The sequence below is a fragment of the Amblyomma maculatum genome, unplaced genomic scaffold (genome assembly GCF_055883805.1).
Source record: "Amblyomma maculatum isolate TAMU_Amacu unplaced genomic scaffold, ASM5588380v1 scaffold_24, whole genome shotgun sequence".
NCBI classification, from domain to species: Eukaryota; Metazoa; Arthropoda; class Arachnida; order Ixodida; family Ixodidae; genus Amblyomma; species Amblyomma maculatum.
Window position 1 is genome coordinate 1,290,624 of NW_028146749.1, and position 14,039 is coordinate 1,304,662.

At 44.8% G+C, this 14,039-nt stretch overlaps 1 protein-coding gene across 7 annotated transcripts in view; it reads left to right on the forward strand.

Moving 5' to 3' along the window:
• Positions 1-14,039, forward strand: part of LOC146170966 (uncharacterized) — a 39,388-nt gene that overhangs the window by 4,943 nt on the left and 20,406 nt on the right. For 6 of the 7 annotated variants that reach the window (XM_084586637.1, XM_084586635.1, XM_084586638.1 and 3 more), the window contains exons 10-12: positions 3,556-3,673; positions 8,804-8,954; positions 10,035-10,071. In XM_084586637.1, the coding sequence (XP_084442763.1) occupies positions 3,556-3,673; positions 8,804-8,954; positions 10,035-10,071 (306 nt within the window). The remainder of the gene's footprint in view (positions 1-3,555; positions 3,674-8,803; positions 8,955-10,034; positions 10,072-14,039) is intronic. The other variant, XM_084586641.1, reaches the window with a different exon arrangement.

The following is a 14,039-nucleotide window of genomic DNA, read 5'->3' on the forward strand; positions in this document are numbered from 1 at the left end:
GTGTAGTTGGAGGAGAAAATTTGGAATTACATTCTTCAGTTAACAGTACAGGTGTAGTAGATTTACAGCATTGCTACGCCATAAGATGGTTTCCTTAAAGCACACTGATGAAGGCCTTCATGGCACATTTCTGGAACTGCTATTCAAGGGCAGTTCCTGAAAAAAGTGTATGCTATTGCAGGCAGTAAGGACAAAAAACGTTGTATAAGGCTGGTAAATTTTCGCATGCACTGTACAAGGATTGCAGATATGCCTACATTTTTCACGGTGATAGGTTAAAAATAAAGCTTAGCAGTATGGTCCTGTTTAACAGAAACATAACACTGTAACTCCCATTCACTAGTTTGAGTAGCAGCTTGCAAATCTAAAGAAAATGGGCCAAGTTCAGGAGCTGCGTTTTCAGATAATTGATTTTGTCGTTAATTTTGCTTCTATGTCATGCATGTGTGATATTTTTAACGGGGGTTGGCTAGCACGCTTGGTTTGCTCAATTACACATGGCAGTGGCAAATTAAGCATCATAAGTGGCTTATGAACACATCTCTATTCATTTCAAACTGTCTGTGGCATCTCTGAGTGCTGTTCTTGCAGTCTGGTCTGGGACTGCTTAAGACACGTGGCTCACGAGAAGGTGCCACGTTTACCATATTGAAAATTCAAGGTTGATGAGCATTGCTTTTATTTTTTGATCAATCTTGGCAGACTAGACAACTGAGTCATCTTAAATGTACGGTTATAGGTGGCTTGTTTGTCCACAGGTTTCTGCACCTCATCTGTGTTACTACTGCAGCCATTGCATGCTCACTGGAGCAGATTTTCTTGCATATGGATATGCTGTGTTTTGTGTATCAGTACCTTTAACTTGGGCCATAGATTGTAGTGGAGTGCTAGGGGATCAGTCTTCTTGGTGCCTGCATTGTTCTGGTATAAAGCTCAGTTAGTTGGTGAATTCAGCTAAGTATAAAGACTTGGGCTAGCTCTTTTTTGGAAAATAACACAAAAAAGGAGCTTCCTGAGAAGGGCAAAGAATTTAAAGGTGAAAAGAATTGGGCTTGCTCGTTTTGGAAAATAACACAGAAATGGATGCTTTATTAGGCGTATGAAAAATTTAAAGGTGTCTTGAAATGTTTAAAAGGCCCACGCCAAGCACTCTTTGTGCTGTCTGCACGGCGGCTTACGCATTACTTTTATTCACTGCTTTCGCAGGATACCACCACTATGATTTCTTGGTATTACTAAGATACAGTGGAGACCACTTACAACGTAACAGATTATAGTGAGGAGCCTGTTATCTTGCAGTTTTTGCTGGCCAGTGGTCTGCCCCCTATGGGACTTGATGTAAAGTCATACTGGTTTATATGGTCATGCGAAGCGAAATGTCTGTAATGCGCAGTTTTCAAGTCTGCTTGGCGACAGCGCGGAACAGCGAGTGCACTTCCCTGCACAGCAGAGTACATCGCACCATGTGTTTAGGGCGCAACACAAGTGTACGCTCCAGGCGTGCTTTCTGCTCGTTTCTTCAGTCTCCACGCATTGCTCCCATCTTGCACAAGATTACGCAGCAGCCACTTTTTTCCTTCTTTTGCTTTTCTCCTTTCCATGCATCTGGGTTGCATCACGTTTTCTTGCCATGGCATCTTAAATGCTTTCTTTCACTCACATATCGCTCTTTTCGTAAAAGAGTGAGGGGTTCTTGCTCATTGTGATAGTGTCTTCGTTCAAGTTTGGTCGCATGACAGCAGCACTGCATTTCTCTCACGGCGGCTAACTGAAACGCCAGCGTGCCGCTTGAACAGACACTCTGCTGGCTTTTTGGGACGTGCGCTGAACGATTTGTGAGAGGAGATATTTCGTGGTGACAAAGCGCTCCCACCCTAGCAAAACGGAGCTACACAATGTTGTGGGCTGCCTCAACAGTGCACTAAATACTGTCAGCTTCACCGCGAGACTTGTTTACCAACCAAAAGGTCTCGTTCCAAGACACCTCGCATTCTCTGTGGGAAAGAAGAAGAGTCAAGTGAAATTCTGCATACCGCGTGTAGCGTAATTGTGGAGGTTAGCGCGACTACCTTAACGAGCATCATAAGTGTATGCGCAGTTCCGCGGCAGCGGTCACTCTAATTTTCGCGGTGGGCATCTGCACGGTATGCTAATCTAAGCGTGCAGCGGACTTAGTAGCCTGTTTTTCATTCACTTATAAATAAGATGTTTGTGAAAGGGAATTTAGCTGAAAATGAATGGTTTACACTATATTACCAATGCTGGCACGGGCAGAGGCAATATCTATAACTTTTGGGTAGCCTCATCATAATATATGTATTACCAATGCTCGCACTTAAATATCAGTCTGTCATATTAAAAAATCTGTGCATTATGTCGCTTTATGATGAGGCTGGCATGATTTTGCATCTTCCTGAACTACATGTGCGTGTGTGGCTTTTGCCTGCTTTGCTGAGCTCCAGGCCTGTGTCATGAGTTGTGACCACTAGATGGAGGCAGCCCTACCAAAATTTAGCAGATGCTTGTCACTAAACCTACAGCAAGTTGCACCAACATGGGGCAGCAAATTCACAGGGATCGCCGGATCAAGAACTGAGTACTTGTACTGAAATAGGGTATCACATGAAAAGACTTCAAACGAGTTTTATGGTGTGATGTGTGATTCATGGCTATTATGAAGATGCTTTTTTTTTTGTTGTTGTTCACAAACAAATTCAGGGACAATGAGGGGCTTCATTACGAGGTACATAAGAAAGGAGCCAACAACCACTAATACATCTGGTGCTCTACTACTGAGCTGCGGCGACAGCTTTTGAATCTTACTTTCTTTGGTGTTTATGTTGCTTGTAATCTATTCTTGAGAGTGTTTACCACTGCCACCCCCCTGCATAGTGACGTTCCTGTGAGTTCCACATAGAAGGTGATCTAAGGGGAAGGGCGGCAGGCTGTAACAACCCTCTTACACCATGGAGGAAGGCGACGCTGGCGAATACTCTCAAGAATAAGTTACGTGCTGCATGAATACCTTACAAAATGAAAGATTAAACAGATGTCGCCGTAGCTCAGTGGTAGGACACCAGACGCGAAATTCAGAGGTGATAGCTTTGGATCTGACCGGAGAGGTGTTTTTTTTTTCTTTTTAATCATTTTCATAATTACACATTACTTCACACATTTGGCAATGTACATACACGCTTTCCTTTGCATCAGTGGCTGTTGACTCCCTTAACGTTCCTTTATTTCAGTTACTGTTGGCTTTTTTCGCATCTGGCCTGAGATTAGACTGTCACGACATAGTGGTGACAGTCACACATAAGCCCATTGTGCTTTTGGCAGTATGGGCTGGGCAACCCTATATTTATTCCTTAAGTGTACATGCTTCACATTGCACATGCACATGCAACTTCAGTCACGCATAGTCATGACACCCTTGCTGGGTGGCAGTTTAATCGCAGTTTCATGTGTCATCTTGTTGAGGTGCTGTGATGTTTTTGCCTTTTATCTGTTGTAGCCTGTTTTGGTGACTTGCAGCTTATTCTTTCTTTCTGCCGGCAGGCGTTACAACCATTTGTTGTACAGCAACCGGGCACTGAGCGCTTTTCAACTGCAGAAGTATCGAGAGGTGGAACTGGATGCACGCCGAGTTATCATCCTTAACCCTAACTTTAAAAAGGTGGACATTTCTTTATTTTATTATCTCACACACATTGTAGTGAAAAGGTAATATTTGTGAAGGGGCTGGGAGGGACGCTCACTCTCCAAGTAATATTTAACTTGACGAAAATAGCCTGAACCCCGTTTTGTTGATGAAAAAAGTTTAAGAAATGCCTGGTTCAAATGGAAAGTGTTAAGAAGGTCTGATTTCTGCTTTAATGCTAAGCTTACTTTGTGTTATCTCACTCAGCTGGGAGCGATGTGTGACTGTGTGGATATGTGCTGCATGAAGGTGTGCTTCTCTTCTCATTGGAAAAAAAGTAAACATGTAAATAATGAATGATCAGTTTGGAGCGAGCACGAAGTGAATAGCTGTTTAGTTCAGATAGTATTGAAGCAAAGCAGATATTTTTAAATCAATGCTTATAAGTAGTTCATCACTGGAAACGAAGTAGCAAAAGACAGAGGCAGTTTTGCCAAAAGATGTTTGCATAATTCCTTGAGGCACAGTTCTACCTTATTGTACCATATGACTATATCATAGTCATATAGCTCTGCATTCTTGTCTTCATCACCTTCGTCTCTTGCGCCTTCTGTGAGGCCAATGTAGTGCGGTTTCTGCCATAGCGTGCACTTTCGCATCTTGGCTTTGTGCCTCATCGGTTGTCGAAGGCTTAGTTTTAAAACATGGCTGCCATGCCGTGTGCATATGTGATGTGTGCTGATATCTTGAGTGGTGCAATTTTACGGCGGTGTCTGAGCAAACGTATGATGATCGGCTTTTATATTTATTTTGCTCAATTCTAGAACATTGAAATACTTTAAAAATCTTTGAGGTTTCCAATAATTGCCACTTAGTTTGAAGCCAGAATCAAATACTGTGTTCGCTTCAATATTTGAAACTTTCGAATTATTGCACAAGCCTTAAAAAAAAAAAGGGCATTTTGCTACATGGATTGAAATTGAAGGGCAAACTGCAAAAGAGGGATAATGCATACAGTGGAACCTTAGTGGCACAGATCTGGCAGGATTGCAAAAGATAATATGTATCATCCAAAACGAATGGAATTGTAATGCAGAAGCACATCGATGCCTGCCACCACTTGCTACTCGGGGTGTATACCCTGCAACATCGTCAAAATCGCGGCAGCATTTTTCTGGCCAAGAAATTTCACAAATTTGTGTCATCCCAAATGGTAGCAACCATAATTCTTACTGTACTATCCTCCACATATACTTAATGGTAACTACTGATAACTACTTGGGGATCGGGGATACAGAGCAAGAGGGAGTATGTTTGTTTTGGCAATAATGTTGGTTATCTGTAGAATGCATGTTGTGAGTGCTATCGTGGAAATGCACACAGACCTGGAGATGAAGATAAGCATGTGCAAGCTAACCTTGTTATAGTGAACACGGATATATAGTGAATTATCGGATAAAAGGCAAAGTTTGGTCGCTGCATGCTTTATTTCTGCAAGAGTTCTATGTGTATAGCAGAAAAAAAAATATATAATTTTACACTTTATCAGTTATACAGAAGCAGTCTTTTGCAATCAGAGGGCAAAAAATATCTAAAAGAGCCGGAAAAAATGTTCAAAAAGTCAATATTACGGTCATTTGAATTGCCCACCGCCAAACCGTGTTTAAATTGCATGCCGTGCCATCTAGACGCAGCGACAGAAAACTAGCATCAACAGCTGATATGCATGTGGCCACCACGTGATCAGATAGTTGCCTTGCCAAGCCTGTACTGAGCCGTGCGCAAGGCAGTTTTGCTCAAGGCGACCATAGAGACAGTACGGCTGAGAGTGGGCACAGGAAAAGGACATGAAAGCAGACTTTTAGTGCTTCGCTCAGCACTGTGTCAAAAAGATTGGAAGACATCCACTCTAAAAGCACCGTGAAGAATGATCAGAAGTACATTGGCCTTGTCACCGCCTTAACTGATGCTTCCTCCGAATGTTACATCTGAAGATTTCATTAACACTGTTGATGAGTTTTGTTGGGGCGCTATGGTTCTCGAAGTGGCCGACCATAAATCGTTGATTAGCTGATTTCCGAAACCGATGCAAGTTGTGCTTTTCACGAGAAACCGGAAAGAGATCAAGCTGTTAACAGCTTAGAGGCCGTCAGTTGGCCAAGGCTGTGCTGTTTCTGGCCGAAAGCACTTGTACACTCATCACTACCAACTAAGAATCTTGTCCGCTGATCTTGTTTGTGCCGTCACTCTAATTGACTAAGCTATTTTTGTGAGGTCACAACCACATGACCTCACACGGGCAGTTCAAACCAAGTCTGGCATAGCTTTGTTAATGTGTAAGTCTTTACTACAGGTCTGTCAAGCTTGCCAGATAAGAGAGAGTGGATTGACCTTTACCTCTTGTGCTTTCACGCTATAAAGCGGATTAGAACTAGTCTGGTTTGAATTCAGGTACAGGTTTTTCAGAGGTGGAGCATCTGAACCATTAAACGACTGTGGCGGGTGCTTTTGCTCGTTATAACCAGTTCTACGTAGGATAAAACATAAGTCATTTGATGCGATGGGTCCCAGATGATGCAGCAGACTCGTGGCCTCCACGATCAAGAGCGCCGTTGCACCGGAGCTGATTTCGGAGGCCACGGTTAAACTTTTGCCATTTGACACTGCAGCCCCCAGAGGGCACCTTACGTTTAGCTGTAACTGCAGCTTCCGTAGATTTCACACTATAATGCGTTCCAGATAACCCCTCCAGTTTTTAAAAATACAGTCAAACCCGAATATAAAGAACTTGGATAGAGCGAATTATGTTTTATATTGAACACTCGAATTTCCGCTAGCATTATGCATATAAAATGTATTTTTCATAACGAACTACACATCGCATATAGCGAACTCAGCGCGCGCGATCGATCGCCAAACGCCCGCCAATGGGCGGGCCTTTGTGCCGGCTCCGAGTACTCTCCGGGCAGCCCATGCCGCCGGGCCGTAATACTTCTAGCACATGCCGATGTCAGATGGGAGGGGGGATTGGCGACGGCTCCGTTCCCCAAGGTCTCACACAGCGCATACGTCGAGATAATTCGCTGCGTTGGCCGCGGCGGAAAAAAGTCTGACCAACGTTGCCGCGCATTTCAAAATTCCGCGGAGCACCATTTTGAAAAACCAGTCGGCCATCAGAGGCAATGCACAGGAATGACCAAATGGTGATGGCTTTCGCCACCGCAAGCTGGCTTACGACCAAGTAGAGAAAGCGCTGTACCAATGGTTCTTGGACGTTTGCGCGCGAAATCTGCCTGTCTCTGGCCCCATGCGGCAACAGAAGGCAAAAAATTTTGCCTTCGTCCTGGACGTCGAGGGGTTTACGGCAGGCAGTTGTTGGCTCCAACGATTTAAAGACCGCTACTCCATCACCGGAAAGGTGGTTGCAGGTGAAAGCCAAGCAGTGGATGCTGAGAGTGCTGAGAAGTGGGTGCAAGACGTGTGGCGTGCTGTCACGGAGAGATATGAACCGTGCAGTATTTTTAACACCGACGAGACTGCCTTGTTTTGGCAATTAACTGCTGCCGAGCAGAACCTTGGCGGTAAAAAATGAAGTGCCATGGCGGTAAATTGAATAAGGCCCGAGTCACCGTTCTTCTTACGACAAAAGCTGCGGCCGCTTGTCATAGGCAAGTTCAAGTCACCTATGTGCCTGCGAGGATGCACTTCACTCCCAGTCACATACAACTCAAATTCTAAGGCCTGGATGACCAGAACGTTGTTCGAAGCGTGGCTGCGTGGCTGGGACGAGGAACTTGCAATGAGCGGGCGCAAGATTTGCCTCCTCCTCGATAACTGTTCTGCGCACCACTGCGGCGTCACGCTGAAGAACATCGAGCTTCGTTTCCTGCCACCGAATGCAACAGCGGTTTTGCAGCCCCTCGATCAGGGGATCATCTGCGCTTTCTAGCTGGGCTACAGGAAACGCGTTATGAGCGGCTATTGGCAATATTGTGGGTTAACGACGAGCTCAAGATTAATTTGCTGGCCGCAATAGAAATGATTAACCGTGCCTGGCAAGACGTGAAGCAATCCACAATCCGCAACTGCTTCCACCATGCTGGACTATGTCGAGAGGATGCAGAAGCTGGTAGTAAAGCGCGCACTGCAAGATAACAGCGATGTTGCCACGCTGTGGGGAGAACTCGCTGACGTTCCGGACGCTGTGCCCGAAGAAGTTGCCCTATAGGATTTTCTCACTGTTGACGACAATGTAGCCGTGACAGCGAGCCCGTTGGACTCGGAAATTGTTGCCGACATGCTGGCATCTGGTGCGAACTAGGTGACCGAGGAGCCGCTGCCGGAAGACGATCGCCCTCGCCCGACATTGCACGAAGCCCTCGTTGCTACCGATCTGCTGCGCCGATACTGCTCCGGAATACAGGGAAGCGGACTGGAGTTTGTGGAAATGTCGCATGTGGAAAGTGTGATTCTCGCTGATGGAGTTAAACGCAGTGTTCAGGCGAAAATTACTGCCTACTTGTAAATAAGTGAGCATTTATCTGCAATAAATTTCTTTTGTAGATTCATGGTGAGCGGCACGGTTTTTCTTTAGTTAGTGCGTTTTCGCTGCGCTGTTCTGGGCATTGTGTATAACGAATTTGGTACTGAAGTTCGTTATAAACGGGTTCGGTTATAGCGAAATACTTTATATAGCGAACAAATCGCGTTAAATTACGCAGTTCGTTATAACCGGATTTGACTGTAAAACTGTTCGATGCAGGGGGCAATGTCTTTTTTTGTGTTGCATTTTTGCTTGCCGACATGAATGAAAGGCGAAATTTCATTTTTATACCATTTCGCAGCTTTGTGTGGTCCATATTACAGTACGCTTTTCTTGGGTTTATTATAGTTCATTTGTACGCGTGAATTTTTGTGTGTGCTTTTAAGATGAATACCGGATGTAACGAATAAATTTTGCAGCCCAATCAGACTTTGTTGTAACGAGGTTCAACTGCAGCTGGTCCTGCACTAAGCATGCTACGTCTTAGGTTGTCTACAAAATAACTGAGATTGATTCTTAGAAGCGTGAAAGGCTACTGAAGGTTTCTCAGTGTTACACTCTGCAGTAGCATGTACTTGCGGCGGTCTTATTGAAATGCACCGAAAATGTGTGTTTTAACACAGGGCTACTTCAAAATGGCTCAAGTCTACGAAAACCAGAAGCAGAGCAGTCGTGCAATGAATGTGGTCGAGTACTACATTAAGCGATGCACTTTCTTGGCCATTAACATCAGTCGTGTGGTGTTGGACCTCCACAAGAGGCTTGCTGAGGCAGGCAAGTGCCAGTCGCTTATTAGTATTACGAAAAGTTGTTTTTGCTTTATTTCTGCTCAATTCTTTTTTTTTGTTGGAGTGAGGATGTGATGTCTAGTTAATCATGCACAGTTACAGGCTTCTTGTATGGCGGCTTAGTTAAAATTGTCACAGAGCTGAATTTCGTGAAAGTTCTGTTCATGAAATCCTAATCTTTTTGGGGCCCTGTTGTTTGTTTGGGAGCAAAAAATGGTGTTTTTCGCCGAGAGATGTGGAGTTTAAAGCAGCATATTTTTTTTTTATCTTCACTGGGTTAAAACTTACAAATTTTGGTTACTGCTGGTTGGAGGAGGATGATTGTGGGTGCATCTTCAGATTTCGCTCTTGCAGGCAGCGTAGAGAGGTGGTCCCTGTAGCTAATACGTTTTTTATATATATATATATATATGTATATATATATATAGCTTATATGGCTTGTAAAGTTTCCTTTCGGTGAAAGTAGCCTCCTTGCAATTAGAATGTGGCATTGAGTCAGCTTGATTGTGTCCTCGACATCTGTTGAATCATATTCCGGGAAGATCTTTTGTTTCAGCTTGTCTTGTCACCAGCGCAGGCTTTCTTTCCTCCGTCCTGTGATCCGATCTATTTCTTCATTTAGCTTGGCAACAACACAAATGTGTTTGGAACAAAACAAAGGCAAATGCATCTGATGGTCTAACGAGTTTGTGTTTTAATAATTTAGGGGAAAAGGTAGCGACAAAAGCAATACATATGGGGATGTATCACACATGCTAGGTTATGTTGGAAGCCATGCATAGCATGTTGCAAAGTATAATCTTCATGTTGTTGACTGGTATGCATGCCTAGTAAGTATTAATTTCTCTGTTCAATTTTCTATCTTGGCCTAATGGAGGGTTGACAGCCTGAATGCGTGTAATGAAGTAACAATAGTTGTAGTTGGAAAAAGTTGCACTTGTTGCGTTGCAGTTATGAACAGGCGAACAATAAACAGGGAAGCTCTGCCATATCAAACCGTCATAAACTTTGTAAGAAACGTATCAACTCAGCTAAGTGTAAGTGAATGTTTGTTGTTTATGTCCAGGAGAAAAAAGCAAGAATGGAAAGAGAGACGCGAAGAAGTAAGTTCCTTGTAAATTTCAGCTTTCTTCTAGAGGTGTGCGAATATTCTAACAATCATTCATTGAGAAAATTTCCAATTCTAATTTCTAATTTTAATATACTATTTATTTCTAATTTTTCTAACTTCTATTCTAATATTTCTAATAATAACATTTTAATAATTTTATTTTGTATTTATTTATGTATTTATTATATATATTATTTTATATATGTTATATTTTTCTATATAATATATTTGTATTCTATTAATTAATATTAATTATTGTTTATAATATTCTAACATTCAGAATTTTGAATACTCGAATGCACCAAAAAATTGTCGAATTATCCGCAATTTCACCCCACTGTACGCTTCACTGCGGTGCTTGACCGTGTGGACTTGTAGTGCCGGCAAGGCCTTATTTACAAAAGGGAAGGTCCCGCCTCACGAAACGTGATGTGGTTGCTTAGTGAAGAGGGGCGTTCCCCTTTCGTGATGAGGACCTTCTTGTGGGGAAAAAAAAACATCATTCTGACTTTGATTCATCTCAAATGCACACAACTACCGTGCAGGTGTTCAGCTAAAGTTACTGTCACATAAATGTTTTTCAGCAGTATTTTCAGCCCGATTTAACTAGATTTTACTTTTTTCGGCAGGGATATAGCATCTCCACCCGGTTTCATGCAGGTTCTTGTACAGAAAACCAGCTTACAGAATTCTGTATAAATTTATACTGGATTTCTCAATCGAGTACACACTTCTGGGCAATTCTAGTGTAAATTTATTTGTAAGTACAGTAAAACCTCGTTGATTAGCTGAAAGAAAAATGTGGGGAAAAAATCACATTGTCCGGGAGAATGTGTCATCCGAATAGCCTGATATTGCAAAGGAGGTACAAATATTTGGAATTTACTTTCACGGCATAAGAGTGTAGATTAGCATCCAGTATGCACAGCTCCTTTTTTAGCTTCGCAGAATTGAGTCCCTATTTGCATTGTCCTAAGCGCAAATCCGGTTCGTAGAAGGTAATGGCGAGCCAGGATCATTTCCTTGGTTGTTTCTGGATCCTTCGCTCCCTTACATCAGTTACATGTGGAGAAGCCATCATGATGGCTTACAGTTGTGTTTTTGCTCATGTCGCGTCCCCCAGATTCAGCCCGCTCGTAAGCAGGTGAATGGTTGTCGTTATCAAGTGGTTCACTCCTATGCCCCTAGGCACCGCAAAGAAGTCACTGCGTTGCTTTTCATGAAATTTTCACGGGAACGGGCACCTCGTATGTTGGCTCGTTTGTTTTCTTTGATGCTGTCCCTTTGAACCTTGGCAGTGTAGGAAAGCAACTGGGGCGGCTGAACACCGCTGATCAGTTTTTCGTGTAGCGAGGGCTCATTAGCATATGTCCGGTTGATTGCAAAGCGTGTTATACGACCACAGTTTGTTGGAATTTTGAACATATAAACCAGGAAGTACCGTATTTACTCGCATAATGCTCGCACCACTAACATTGGGCATCAAAAATCTGAATTGTTTTCCCTGCATAATCATCGCACCACCAATATTACCATCGCGAGAGTCGTCTGCTAGTAGTAACAAGCGCCGTCTTTGGAGTGCTACTGAACCTAGCTGGCCTCGTGTGCACGCGCTACCAGACGGCGATAGCGTGCTGGTGTAGATCATCATCGCCGGTTATGCTAGCCTTTTTTTTTTCCCCTCCATGATGCTCGTAGTCGTCGCCGTTTTGCGTGGTTTCTCCGCGTCTCATTGTCATTGTTCCTTCGTTCCGTCCGTGTTGTTTGCTTTGTTCCACCGTCTACCGTGTTCTTGGTGCCACATCGCGGTGGGGCGGTGCGCAAGTTATACAGCTGCTTTTAAGCTGAAAGCTTTCGAGTACGGGCTACAGCATAGGAACCGTGCTGCCAGCATGCATTTCGACGCCAACCAGTTCTGCGTAGTGCGCTACTGGAGACAGCGATTGCTGTGCCGATACGGACTCGGATCAAGTCTCTGATCGAGAGTAGAACTGTATAGTCTGCTGTGAGCATTATACCACGGAATGCGGGGAGTAATGATGAGGCTGCGTGCGGTAAATAAAGTGCTTTTGGTGACCTTGTACTGCTGCTTGAAAATAATATGGTTATAATTACAATAGCTGACCTAAGAATCCAGATTCGCACCTATTTAAATAATCTTTCAGCGCTCCAAAATATTTGCTCGAAAATTTTCCCCGCATAGTTATCACACCTCCCCAACTTGGCATCAATTTTCCGCGAATAAAAGTGCGAGCATTATGCAAGTAAAGCTGCATTCGATTCAGCCGTGGTTCTCTGCACCGCCGGAACCGGTTCACGGTGCGCTGCACCAAAGCGCTCGATTCACAGCATTCCCTGCACCACTGTCCGCGATTGATTTTAGGTGCAGTCGTGGTGCCGCTGTGGTGCAAAGAACCACGGCACCCTCCGAGGAGGAGGTGCAGAAAAGTGGTGCACGTGTTGACGGCGCTAGCAGACGACGCGCGCTGCCAATGAGATGCTTAAAAACATCGATTATCGACTTAGGGACATTTTTTCCCGTCGTCGACGGATCCGGCGTCATTCTCTGTGAAATGGCAAGTTCCTCTAAGGTCTCTCGTGACAACCTTAATACCCTCTCGAGTTCAAAGCTGAAATATCTGGCAACGGTGCTTCAGTTGTACGGGAACTCGGTTATTGCGGTCTGTCCGAACCAGTCAGTCTCGGTCTGAACAACGATGTTGCCTCGAAGGAAAGCACGGCGTAGGGCTTCTCATCCTCACTGTCGAAGGACTCCAGAAATTCCTTAAAATTGACTTCGACGATGTTGTCGTCCACGACGTCGTGACGGACCGCGAAAACTTGGGCCCCAATATAGTCTGACGTAACGCATGCGCGCGCGCACGTCGGCGAAAAACCGAGGTCTATAGTCCAACGTCACGGCGTGATGGACGTAGCGAGCGCGAGCCGACGCGGCCCAACGTCGCCGACGCGCAAATAGAATCTCGCCTATTTCTCGTCGACCACGTCAGACGCGTCGGCCACGCATCCCAGCATTCCTCACGCGCAGTGAAGATGGCGGCTTGCATGTAGACAGCGACCGCGCGCGCATTTCAGACACTGTTGCGGAAAAGCTGCTAGAAGGCATTCGAGGGCAGCCCTGCGTCTATGATACCAAGCGGATTGACTACAGAGACGTTCAGAGGAAAGAAAAATGCCTGGGATGCAAACTGTCAGTAGAGCGGCCGGGCACAGCTGTGAGTTCTTCGCTGCGGTGCGTGTGCCATACACGTTTTAATGCATTGCTCTAGGAGGTGTAACGATGGTGTTGTTTCACTTATATGCAGTACATTCAGTGGAAAAATAGCAAAATCTGTGGAAGCGGCTTCGCATAGAGTTGTGACCTGTACACGCCGGAATCGAAGGCCGTACTCGATTTGGCCACATGGAACGTCAGCGGCTCAACAACCAGGGAATTTGCGAAATTTATGGAATTCTACAGAAACTGCGGCCGGCCGAAAAAGTGATCCTCATTACTGTGTAATCTTTAACTCTTCTGTATTCGTACAGATACTTAAATTATGATTAGGTTTCAGTAAAACACGCGCGTACACAATCATCGTTCCGTCTGTAGCCGTCGTCGACGCGGGCTCAGACCGTTGCTGGGCTGGGCGTCTCCACGGCTGACTGTATATGCTTTGTGCCGTGTGAACATTCGCAGTAAACACACCGCATCATTGCCTTGATCACAACAATAATTAGTGCCTCGATAGGCAGCCAGTTCGTCCCTGTAGGTGACCTGTCGTCTGCTCGAAAATGCGCACCGAAAACGTACCAGCCCTAGAGGGCGTCTTGTGTGCATGCGCGACGCGGCACCGGGCACGCCAGCCGCGCCAGACTGTAGAAGCGGCAGTTTTTTGACGCACCCGTCGTAGTCGACGTGCCGTGGCCGACGTCGCCGACTCAACGAGTCGCGTCGAG